This window comes from Rhamphochromis longiceps, linkage group LG13 (genome assembly GCF_057381845.1).
Source record: "Rhamphochromis longiceps isolate RC_006_pf linkage group LG13, R_longiceps_female_GT1.1, whole genome shotgun sequence".
NCBI lineage: Eukaryota > Metazoa > Chordata > Actinopteri > Cichliformes > Cichlidae > Rhamphochromis > Rhamphochromis longiceps.
This window is the reverse complement of record NC_140569.1, coordinates 4,324,804-4,337,750: the sequence shown is the minus strand read 5'-3', so window position 1 is coordinate 4,337,750 and position 12,947 is coordinate 4,324,804. Positions and strand designations below refer to the sequence as shown.

At 41.0% G+C, this 12,947-nt stretch overlaps 2 protein-coding genes across 3 annotated transcripts in view; both read left to right on the top strand.

Annotated features, from left to right (window-relative positions):
* Nucleotides 1-2,601, top strand: part of itsn1 (intersectin 1 (SH3 domain protein)) — a 51,348-nt gene extending 48,747 nt beyond the window's left edge. For both annotated transcript variants that reach the window (XM_085427137.1, XM_085427136.1), the window contains one exon: nucleotides 15-2,601. In XM_085427137.1, the coding sequence (XP_085283263.1) occupies nucleotides 15-163 (149 nt within the window). In that variant the 3' untranslated portion in view covers nucleotides 164-2,601. The remainder of the gene's footprint in view (nucleotides 1-14) is intronic.
* Nucleotides 2,602-4,070: 1,469 nt separating this feature from the next.
* Nucleotides 4,071-12,719, top strand: LOC146655239 (uncharacterized). Its single transcript, XM_085427138.1, has 8 exons — nucleotides 4,071-4,453; nucleotides 6,348-6,447; nucleotides 7,173-7,271; nucleotides 7,868-8,692; nucleotides 10,810-10,947; nucleotides 11,116-11,176; nucleotides 11,538-11,662; nucleotides 12,497-12,719. The coding sequence occupies exons 1-8, from the start codon at nucleotides 4,409-4,411 to the stop codon at nucleotides 12,523-12,525; spliced, it is 1,422 nt and encodes a 473-aa protein (XP_085283264.1). The 5' UTR covers nucleotides 4,071-4,408; the 3' UTR covers nucleotides 12,526-12,719.
* The last annotated feature ends 228 nt before the right edge of the window (nucleotides 12,720-12,947 follow it).

Here is a 12,947-nt window from a genome sequence, read left to right as displayed (position 1 = left end):
CTCTTTGCCTCCAGACTTCTTGGGCAGGACAGAAATCCGGTTAGCGGAAATAAAGAAGGACCAGGGCTCTAAAGGACCAATCACAAAGAGGCTGCTGCTCCACGAGGTTCCTACGGGAGAGATCGTCGTTAGGCTCGACCTTCAGCTGTTTGAAGAACCGTGAAACCTGGACGGGGCCACGGCGGACTGGACTGGCCCAAAAAGGACCTGTAGGAGATGATGGTTTGGACTGGACAGCTTAGATGGATTAGACTGGACTGGACAACTGGACTGGTCTCAAATCTTTATTTCTCCGCGTGTACATCTGAGCTTTTTATATCCAGAGAGAAAGGATCAGTTAGCTAAGGGTACAATGATGCCATTACTAAACATCTTCAAGTTTAAAACAAAAAGGAATAACTTCATGAATTACCAGCTGGAGAAAGGACCTTCACATACACACAAAAGCCAAAGTGGCTGAAAATGTGTGTAACTCCATTTCAGCTCCTAAACATTAAAGATAAGCAGCAGTTAGGGTCACCATGGCAATCCTGAGCACGCCTCTTGGAAAACACATCACCGCCTCCAGTCTGTGCCTCCTATCGACCTGCTTACACACCGTGGGTGCGGCAAGAAGACTCTCCACAGCGTTTCTGTTTCTGTCAGAACATCTTGATCAGATTTCCATTCGATTCTGTGCAGCAGGCGGAGCTCCTGTGAGTCTGAGGCCTCCATAGTCAAAAGATAGAGCAGACACATGATCCCATGTTCTGCTTATAGTCTGGATCAGCTCTAGTGGGCTTGGTGTTAGATTACAGAGAGGGTTTTTAGAAGAACTTCCTCCCTCAGTCGAGATGAACATTACGCCCATTCATCTGACTGAGATTGCATTAATATATGTGAATAATACAAATATTAATGCATTTTTAGCCACTAATAATAATATACAGTATGCTGGGATTTTTGCTTTGCAGCAATCACACCAAATATGTGACACACTGATATAAAAATAGAGATGAAGTGGACTGGGATCATAAAAAGTTGGTATGAGATTCTTATCATTTCTGGCTTATTCATTTCAGTGGAGAGGGTAAATAAAGAGCTCAACATCCAAATGAGATTTATAGATTTTATTCATCTAAATCTAAATTTGTGTGGAGTTTTTAAATGTCACATACACGTTCACGTCTTAAATCTGGTGTGCTGGTGCTTCCGTGGTTAGAGATTGGACCGTTTCAGCAGGTCTGTCCTGTGATCTGACATTTAAAGAAGCATCTCAACGGGTTTTCTAGTCTGCAAATGGTTCTCAGTCATGTTGGTACCACTGAGAAGTGAAAATCCGAGACCTGGTCCAGTCCAGTCCAGTCTGCTTGTGCCCCCTCCCTCCTTCAGGACCGGTCCACGTCAGTATTTAGTCGAGTCTTGGAGAAGATCAGTCAGGTCTTTACTGTCTCCTCTCCCTCTGCTTCATCCAGACAGTCTCACAAACACTCCAGCGACAATCCCAGCCCTCCTTCTTTGTCCAACCAAACCCAGACCTTTATGTGAGAGAGTGTGTTTGTGTGTCTGTGAGAGTGTGTGCGTGTGTGTGAGGCAGACGGCCGATGCGAATGACGGTACGAGTGTAAAGATGGACAGGCTAACTAAAAGCACGGTTCAGTCTCCATGCATTTTTACACAGAGTCTCTCAGAGTCTTATGATCAACTCTTTGGGCTTCGGCTCATGTGAGGGGACATTTTTTATAATTTCGCTCAGTTTGGACGCTCACTGAACGCTCGCCACGTTATCTCAGAAAGTGCTAAATATGTACAGGTTAAATGAGAAATCCTAACGATGCAAAATAAGCTGAAGATATAGAGACCCTGATATATGACTGGTGTAAATACATTACAGACAAGATGTCCCCTTCACATGCGTCTGTGGTAATAATGCTGATAATAAGACAGGGAACAGGCGTGAAAGCTGATTTAAACTGAGGTACTGTAAAGAAGAATGTCTTAACTGTTCAGGGTGTTTTTGTTTTTTTGTTTTTATGTATATGTGGGGGGGTCGCAGATTTAGACGATTTCTGTCACACATCTGAACTCTGATGTTATGTTGCTGCTGTGTTGAGCTGTCACAGTGGCCGTCACTATGCAGGGAGGGTAAACCCTGAGGGATTTCGAGGGCCCGCCGCTGGACTGGGGCCCTCGAGCAGGCTCCGTAGGGCACAGATGTATTTTATAGGAATAGCATTTTGACCATTTTCACAGTTTAACCCTATGAAAAGCTCAGAGTAGAAACAACGGTACTGTGCGTCGGCACTCCCAGCACTTTGAAAAGCAGATTTTGGAGCAGAGCAGGACACGAATCTCCTGAATTTCACCCAGCAGCTGTTTTGGGTAATCAGAGCAGGAAGTCTAATAAAAAGAGGCACTCAAAGGATGTGTTTTTATTAAAGTCTTATCATTTTAAAGACATTTTAATGAAGATAAGCAAACTGTACTTGAGCCCAAAGGTGGATCCCAGCAAATAAAAGAAAGTCAGGAGTGATTTTCAGATGCAGTCGTTGGATTTTCTTCTTAAATGGAGAGAATGTAAAAAGAAAAGAGTGATCTGCACAGACTGCTACCATTTTTGTTCAGCATAAGAACTTTATATTTAAAGTAATGGCAATAACTGTGAAGCTGTAATTTGTGGACTGAATTTATTGTCCAAACTATATCTTCTTTCAAAAACTGTCCCAATGTTTCAATTTCAAGCACACTTTGAAATGAATACTTCTCTGATCTTCCTCCTAAAGTTTCCTCGAGCTGATTATTCAAAACGGCGGCTGCGTTCGCCGACAAGGCCGGAAACATCGCCTAGCTAGGTTGCTTAGTAAGATTGTAGATAAGTTAGTTAGCGAGCCACTCGGCCGGTTAGTAAATCTAGTTAGGTGTTTTAATTTAGTGCCAAGTTACAGTAATGTTCTAAATTACCACAAAGACAACAGTTACCTTAGTGACCAGCCACTGTCCAATCAGAAGTCGGCGAGGCTCGGCCAGCTTCAGCAGCTTGACTATGGAGGAAGGTGTGAACGAATGTTTGTGTTTCCCCAGACTGAAGCTGATGATGATGATGATGAATGATGATAAAGCTGTCTTACACCCCTCTGTACTGTCCTGCTCAGTACCCCTCTCGCCTCCTCCTCTCCTCACTGTACTGAAACTAACCCAATCCAGTTTGAACCTTACTGTCTACCTTCCAGGTTGTGTATAATACTGCTGTTATCTGAGAGTTAATATATGAGCGATAAAGGCAGCCTGCTGTTAATTATCACTGTAGAAGATGATGTACGTTGTTGTCTTTCGGTGTTCAGAATAAACTTCAGTTGGACCAAGAACTGCACTGCCTGTGCTGCTGTTTTCATTATGGATTTAACTACTTGTATGATCCAATCATAGACTGTAACTAAAAGATGTATGTACAGGACTGTGCAAAATTCTTGAGCCACCATTAATTTGTTCAATGTTTTACTAGGAAAATGGGGCACGGATGCAGTCATGCACAGAGACAGTATATGAGGCAAAAACTGTTCTCACGAGCTTGAAAGTCGATATCTGGTGTGACGATCTTCATTCTCCGACAGCCTGAACTCTCTGAGGCAGCTTTCTGTAAGCAGTCTTCAGGAATTTTCTCTGGGCTTCTGGAAGGATATTCAAAGCTCTTGGCATGTTGGCTCCCTCTTTTATTTATTATTGTTCTTCAATAAAGCTAATGTCTGTGCAGGTTTAAAGTAAAAATGTATGTAGAAAAGCAATGATGCTTCTCAAAACATCCTAGTTCGGGCACTGCATGCAGATCTGGCTTTGTAAAAGGCACTCAGATTTCTAACATGTTCTTTTTATTTATTTTTACCAAAAGAAAAAAAAGAAAGAAAGCAGTGACTTTGAAAAGAAAGCAAAATAATCTTCGTAACATACCTGATAATTGTTTATAATGTGTAATAATTATAGTGGTTTCAAATACATTTTGCACATCATACTAGATTATTTGATCGCAGTGAAGTGGTGGTGGGGTTAATTCGAGCAAACATAAGCACCTAATAGCACATCAACCGATCTGCGTCTGACAGCAACATTTGTTTGGATGTGTTTGAACTATTTCAGCTTTTACTTTGAAAATACCAGGAAATAAGCAAATTCTTTATGCAATCATTGTTAGAAAAAAAGGGGGAAAAAAAAAAAACAGGCAGAACGACAACTGAGCTGAGCGCGTGAGACAGTCAGCAAAAACACACCGAAAAAACTTTATTTAAACCGGCCCAGGTAACAGCGGCGCAGGAGGAGAGGGAGGCTCGGGACATTCAGTTCTTTCACAGAGAGGGAGGAAACCCCTCAGGATCACTTCCCAAACACACACTGGGAATATTTCTCCAAACTTCTGATAGATTTCATTTAAACCAGCATGGCTGCTGCGCTATTCAGAGCTGCAACAGGACTGAGTGTCAGAGTAGGTATACTTTATTTTTACATTTATTCTGTAGCTGATAGAACGAGTTTGTGTCTGCAGCTTCTCATTACTTTACAGCTGATTAACAGCCTGGCATGCACACACACACACACACACACACACACACACACACACACACACACACACACACACACAGATAACAAGTTTTAGTTTTATTCCCTGAAACTCTGTAACATCCTAATCCTCAGATCATCACTGAGAGAGCTCTAGGGACTGATATTGAGAGGCCCCACATGAAACCGAATCATTTTATTGTAAATGAGTCCAGTTTAGATTAACTGGGCTCTGGTTTTCAGGCTCATGAGTAACGCTGTGCTCTAATAAAGATGGCAGTGGCGCTCAGTCACGGAGTCTAAGCGTGGTTTTATACTAAATAACTGCAAGTATTTAGACTAATCATTTTACACAAGTTAACCAGTCAAATTGGATCATGGTTATTGTTTCATAAGCTGGAGATCATTTATGCAAGTAGTTTAATATCTGCATATTAAATAACCCAGACTTTAAAGCTGCTAAATGTTTGTAATGTGCAATAAAAAGTAGGCGCAGACATTTGCAACATATTTCTATCTGCACTTAGTTGTATATGCAATTAGACTTTTTACCACTCATGTTTTTGAGATTTTGTTTAAAATACTGCTTATTATTTCCACTACTGTAGCAAATACAATGAAATCTCGTCATGTGCACTGTAAGGTGGAAATTTGAATTTAATTAAAGTTCTTCTGGCTACTGTTTGTAAAATAAACTGTTACCACCAGGGGGCAGTGTTTTACCAGTGGGCGTGTAAAATGTTCTCAGACCTGTTCTTTTTTTTTTCTTTCTTTTATCCCTTTCCATTTTTTATGTTTGTCTTTTCCAAGGCCATCCTGGAAATGAGAGTGTGACGTAATTCCAAGTCAGTCCACCAAATACGTCTGACCTGACCATCTGACATTTAAATGAAAAAATCCAAGGGAATATGCACAATTTTGTATCCCTACTCTTATTTGGTTTCTTTAACAAAAATAATAATAAAAAAAAATCTCAAAGGATGAAGGCAGAGCACAAATCCTCTTTGGGCTTATGTCAGGAAGGGCACCCGACATAAAACTGCCAAATCAAACAATTGGTGACCCCATGTAGCAAGAGGGCATGAAGATGGGCTGTTTTAGATGTTACTGCTACTCTCAAACTTTTTGAGAGATGTTTTTTAAATTATTATTGTGTAAAATGCTTCTTAAGCTTAAGGTTTTTCAAAATTTTGAGGCTAAATATCGGGTACTATGGCTATTAATCGCCTATTAATCCCAAATCAGATGAATGGGGGAAAACACTTCCATTTAACTTTATTTCGAGAAAATAACTAAAAATTTCGAGTCATGGATCCTTTGTTTTTGTGGTGGAAACGGGCTTCCATAAGATTCTGTTAATATTATATCAAAAAAAATTGTGATGGTGTTTTTCTCTTATTTTTATATTATATTTATGGACAACAGGCAAAGATTGTTTCAGAAGCAGAGCGAGATAAGTTTCAGTTTATGCAATATAAACATTTTCTCGCGTGTACTGAGTACTATTACAACACATAACGCCCATTGTAAGAATAAAATACTCTAGTCCCACCTCACAGGCCCTTTTTAGGCACGGTCTTGAAAACCATTCACAGCAGATGGATGCCCCTCCCTTCAGCTGGCGGCTTCTTCCTGCTAAAAGGCAGTTTTTCCTTCCCACTGTTGCCAAAGCATCTGCTTATAGGGGGTCATATGAGTGTTGGGGTTTACTCTATTTTTGTTGTTAATTTGAAAGTAAATGACATTAAAAAAATGACAGTTTTACAATGAAATGTGAGCATTCATGATTTATGTGTGGTTCTGTATGTGTGCATGTTCAGCGGATCCACGGGGAGTTTTGTAGAGTGATGTGGACGCCACAGGCTGCTCGGTTCAGCTCCAAACCATCAGACAGAGACCCGCCACGCAGAACACACATCAGTAAGAAAACACACGTCCTCTCCTTTTGTCTTCTTTTGGCAGTCTAGACAGAGGCTGGAAACAAGGTCACAGAGAGAGACACACAAAGAAAAGTACGGTATGCAGCAAAGGTCGCAGCAGACGAAGGGTATAGGAGTTGATTTTGGGGGTTATTACACTTCCTGTTGTGCAGAAATTGCCTGCAACTAAAGATAGTCCTCAGTGAATAGGAATGAGTGCGATAGCTTAAAACAATTACATCTGTTTCCAGTCAAAAGTTCCACATTTCATGCAACTGCAGTATAAAAATCCTCTAAACAAAAGTAAAACAGCTCTCATGTACTCCAGCCTTCCAGTCTCCAGTTTTAGTTTCCCTGACAGGGAAGACGATTTTGCATTCTGCTAATGCGTGCTGAGTGGCCTGTTAAGAATGCATGACAGGACACATTCTTTTGATGGTATTCATCTGCAAAAAATAACTAGGTTTAATTAAACCACAACATAAACGTGCGTCTGTATAAGAAGCAGGTGTTTATGGTGGGCGAAGGTTACTTCTAAAAATCAAAATGGTGCTGTGGTCTGATGTGTCCATAACACTAACAAAAAGTACTGCTATGTGCTAGAAACTTGTTAAAATCTAATAACATAACTGTATCTGTTATCTCAGCTCCTGCTTTGATAAAATATGAAGAAGATTATTTACCCCACGGAATAGAAACTGCTCACAGTCTTCTCTCTGCTGACAGAGAAAGCCAAGGCCCAGCCTGCAGAAGAAGCTGATAAAGGTCTGGACAAATTCTTCTCTGAAAGGAGGCCAGCCACAGCGCCCCCTGCTGTTGGTGAAGGTCAGTACATTCAGGATGTGCTTAGTCAGGGTAACAGTTGGTAGACACGACTTAGTGGTGTAATAGTGGTGTAATTAATTCACTGTAAATATATGAGTAAAATGTTTCTACAAACAGCTTTTTTGTGCTGCTGCTTGGTTAGGAAACCAAAATGTATCCATTAAAAACAGAACTGGGAGTTTTAGGAGGGCTAATGGAACAGTCATCATCTTAAGATTAGTACAATCTGATTCAAAAAGCTGAAGTGGGTATCAGTGAAACCAGCTGATGTATTCAGATCTGTGTTACGCTCTGTTTATCATGGCAGGAGAGCTCATATAGCATAGCGGACGCTAACAGTAAAGGGTCTAAATTTGGCAGTAATGACTGCGTGCAAAAACAAAAACGTTTCTTCTTTCTTGTATGTTTATAAAATTTTTGGCTGCATGCATAAACCTGTCAGAGTAGTATATGGAGTATGATAAAGGTAGTGACAAATTCCTGCTTGCTTGCTACTGAATCACCTAAAAGAAATCCATTATTTCTACACAATAATTAACAAAAACCCAGGAAAGGTGAGAAGGTTTCACTCTGGTTAAAGACCTTTTTTCTTGCAGAGCTTTCCAAAGCTGCCGCCATGATAAATACCAGCTCAGCCCAGGATCCACATGAAGCAGCTAACAGAGACTCTTTGGAGAAAGAAGAGGAGAAAGCCAGCAAAGCAGAAGCCATGATACCTGAGTCAACTTTAGCAGAAGTGAAGGCTGATGTGGGGAGTCTTGAAGCTGACGCTCTGCAAGAAACATGTGACTCGCTCCAGAAGGGAGCTGAGGAGCTAGCAAAAGAGTTGGAAGTGAAGATGCCAATAGAAGATGTTTCTGTTTCTGAAGGTGCAACAGAGGTGGACAATTTAACACTAGATTCCATCCCTGAAGCTGCGGATACACTGGAAGCTGAAACATCAGCAGTCCCTGAAGCTGTGATTGGATCTGAGCAAGGACCGATACAGTCGTCTGACACTGACCAGGAACTGAGACTAAACGATGGGGTGATCAATCAGAACAAAGTAAAAGGGGCAGCGGAGCCCGAAGGAAATGTTTTGGAGGCCATGTCTCTTGAGTCTGTGACCTTGGCTGAAGTTGAGGTGTCTTTGGGAACTCTGGAAAGCGAATCTCTGAGTGAAACCTCGACTTATCTGGAGAAAGAAGCTGCAGTTCTTGCTGTAGAGAAGAAGATGGAGGTAGAGGAGGAAACCACTACCAAAGAGATGACTGAGGCTACACACGCTGACCCTCTGTCTCTGCCTGAAGTCGTTTCTCTGCCTGAAGATGTGCAGACTGATGCACTGATGGAGAAGCTGCTCTTTACTGTTCCTGCTAGCGTAGAGGGTGCACGAGAGAGCCCGATTATTGAGGAGGCTGTAACAGCAGGCAGTCCGGATGGTAAGTTAAACTCCTGTGAGCGGTGAAGCGATGGTAGAAGAAACAGCTTCTTAAAGGCAAACTGATATTTGGTACGTTAGTTGGTTTTCTTACCAAGAGCTAGATCCAGGAGAGTCACATTAGTTTAACTGAAATCCAGTTTGAACACACACAGCACGCGTTAACGGGGCAAATCTCTGTTAGCGAGTAAATGCGGATCGCCCCGTGCGCGGGGCTGCACAGCATCAACGCGTTAGCGCTGTAGGCTCGTTAACGCGTTAGCGCCGTGCAACCCCACGCACGGGGCGAGCCGCATTTACTCGCTAAGAGAGATTTGCCGTGTTAATGGAGTTATGGCGTTAACGTCATTTTAACGAGATTAACGCTGACAGCAGTACTTCTTACAGGTTAAAGTTTCAGAGCTTGGGTTTGACTTTAGCCATGGATCTAATGTGGAGAAAATAAATAAATAAATAAAATGGGATCCAAAATTAATCCGTGCGGTACACCACAAATGTGTGAAGATGAATAACACTAGATAACATTTCCAAACATTCAACTTACATATTCATTTAAAATAAGTAAAAATTAAACTGTAAATTGTCATTTGTCTTCAGTATAGGAAATAATTAAATGCTTAATATTTATTAGCTGGAAAAACAGGACAAATGGTTGTTATTACATAAAGTGTCATGTTTCGGCTGTGTGCAGGCAGGAGAAGGACCCAAACGCAAAACTCACGACAACAAAATTAAACTCAAAAAGCTGCTTTATTGCAGAATGACATGGAAAAACTAAACTAAACTAAACTAAACTAAGACATGGATAAACTGACACACAGGGAAACACAGCTATGAGGGAGACTATGACACTGTCAAAGAGAAACACAGGGCTTAAATACACTGAGGGATAACGAGGGAATGAGACACAGGAAGAGAGCACAGCTGGGAGTAATCAGGCTGGACAAGACAAGGGAAGCCAAACTAGAAACACTGACATGAGACACGGACCTTCAAAGTAAAACAGGAAACACACTGACTGAACTCTAAACATGTAAACATAACAGCAACTGGGGAGACAGAACATAGGAACCTGAAACATGGTACAGAAAGGCACAGTAGACACAACATGGAACACAGTGAAGCCATATTACAAGAACTAAGCCGATGATAACCATAACTGAAACCTAGGGAAATAATAACTATAAAGATCAAAACAGCACAACCCACATGAACATAATGAACTCACAGGGAAAGAGTAAAACTAAATACAGTGAACATAGAAACACGAGACCTCTTCAAAATAAAACAGGAAACATAAGACGCAGACATGACAACCTGAACTAGACAATGTAAGACACAGACATGAAACACATGAAGGGCAGGGAGACTTAACAGGGGTTGGAGGACACAAGGGGAATCTAATAACAAAGAACTATAACAACCTAGGCATGATAAAAACTTAGAAAACCTAAAGGGCTTAAATATGAACATAAACTAAAACTCCAAAACGCTGGGCCATGAGACCCAGGATCGTGATATAAAGTGGTTACCTCTGGTGACAGAGTAGGCTCTTTTTAGAGGTTAATAATGAAATCAATGAAATTAAATGTACTTGATGCCAACCCACCTTATAAGATGACATTATCTCCACCATTATTTTCTATTTAAGTGAAGCCTCACACTCAGTTTACAAGCCAACTGAAATGTGGTTGGATTTCAGAAGACTTGTTGGGACTGACTTCTCACCAGCATCATGTCAGTGGTAACAACGACTCAACTATTATGTTCTCCAACTGGGAACACATATTTCAAGAAACTCCCTTTTTGCTTTGTATGTAGTGTTATGAAGCTTAAGGGCACAGTGCTTATACTGCTGTATGTATGATGATGACTAAGGTTTGTATACAAATACCATATAATTCATTCGTAATACTCCTGTATGGGGGCTGATGGATGTTGTGGGGTTAAACGTAGTTGAAAACACTGAAATATAAACTCTGTGATGAAGACCTTCATTCAAACTTTGACAAAAGCAGATAAAAGGCAGGAAGGGTTTTCAGTTTTTCTATAAAATTCCAAGGAATGTGTCAACTAAAGCTCTGGACCTACGTACTTTACACTGTCCTGTTTCTTCAGTTGTAACAGCTTCTGTTGATAACGTGGCTGCAGAGTCAGATCATCCTCCAGCTCCTCCTCTTCCTCTGAAAGAGGAGCTGCTGGTACAAGAAGAGGAAGGAGCCACAGGAGATAAAGAAGATACAGGGACACACACAGGTAAAGAGCACAGACATATACAGCTATAAGGTGGTTTGTCTACATTAAAGTACATTTTCTGTCCTAATGGTGTCTGTGTTTTGTTGTCTCACTTTGATCATGCTGTATTTTCCAATGACCAGTATCAGCTGGGAGTCAGAAAATGTTGTTTTAATGTGTGTTTTTCAGATTTGGATCCTGTGCAGAGACTCTTCCTGGAGAAGATCAGAGAATACACTAACATGCACAGGTAGAGAGATAAAGAGTTACAGTTGAATTTAATAGGAAAAACATTTAGAGAGTCTACATTACAGCTAGAATAACCAACACATTAATTATTGTACATTTCCTCAGAAGCATTATCCACACTACCAGATATAATTATCTGTCTGAATCCCATTATCAGAAAATCAACCGTAATTACATTTTCTCTAAGTGTCTGCCAGGTATTGGCCACATGTGGACTGTTTATTCCTACTGTTTGTTCCATGCTACATGTATTCTTATTTAACTTTGAGTATTCCTTTCCTCAAACTGTATGAGTGAAACTCTTTAACTGGAAGCAAGCCGTGTAAAGAGACATCAGCTGATTTGTCATCTCACTCTTTAAGGTCGAATGCAGGATTCCTGGAGGCGGAGCCAGATTACCAAAAAAACCTGTCAGAGGAGACGGCTAAGCTCCAGAGAGTCTATGGAGGAGGAGACCTCAGCAGCTTCCCTCAGTTCACCTTCAATGGTGAGAGTGATGATGAAGGGAGTGATGGGGAATGCTCAGTGACATGGCATTGTGGAGTGTATGAGAAATCCACCTGGACTGTGTATAAAGTATAACGCCGCTCTGTTCCAACCTTTTCAGGTGGCAAATTGCCCTCATAAAATAGATTCATGAATGGGAAAAAATTGGAGCTGTACTGCATGATTTGGGGATCTGGCTTAAATTAAAGTGAGGAGAGACCCTGGGACAGGACCAAGACATACTGCATTCATATCCCCCAGAAGATCTGCGGGTGGTGGCTGGGTACAGGGAGGTCTGAGTGTCTCTACTTAGACTGCTAGATGGATAAGCTGCAGGTTGTAAAATACAGCGTGTTGTCACATAAATCTGATTGAGATCCTTAATTCCAAATATCGCATTGGTGGATACCTAATCACAGCAGCAGCTAGAAGTATGATGGGGAAAAACAGAAACATCCACCCAAAAGGGGAGAATTTCAGTTCAGTTTTATTCACATCGTGCCAATTTGCAACAACAGTCACCTCAAAATGTTCTTTATTGTAAGGTGGAGACACTACAATGAGCAAGAAGTTGGTGACAGTGGAAAGTAAAAACTCCCTTTTAACAGGAAGAAACCTCCCTTTGATTTATAGTAGGAATACAAGAGGAAAACTTTTTTTAAAAAGCTGTTTAAAATGTATAGAAATGCTCAGAATATCTCCCTGTGGAGATGATTCTCTTTGGAATCTTATGATGCTGCTGTTCTGTAGCACTGCTAATGATGGGCAGTAACATGACAAAAATGTTACAAGATAATTAAAAGAAATTAACACACTTCTGCTGTTTTCTCTCTAGATCCCAAATTGGACCAGGAGTCCAAATGATCTGTAAATGGTGCCTCCAACTCTCTACACTCTTCCTCAACCTCTCCCTCTCCATTAACTCCTCAATTCATCTTTATTCCAAGGAAGAAAAAAGAGGAAGCATATGCATTGAAATCTAACGGTGTGGTTCTCTGGCTAAAATGTGGGGAACGTGTTACTTGTGGGTGTTTGTTTTCTGTGTGATGTCCAGTACTGAAATTTATTAGATTAAAACACAAAAAAAGCATTTTTTTAAATGTTCAGCAGCATTTGTGTGTGTGTGTGTGTGTGTGTGTGTGTGTGTGTGTGTGAGAGAGAGAGAGAGAGACGCAATTAAAGTATAACACACAATGCCTCATTGAACAGCAGATGGAGCTGTCAGCCACATCGCTCTCATTTGGCTCCATTTATCTTCCATATACCTCTCTGTTTCTGCACCTTAC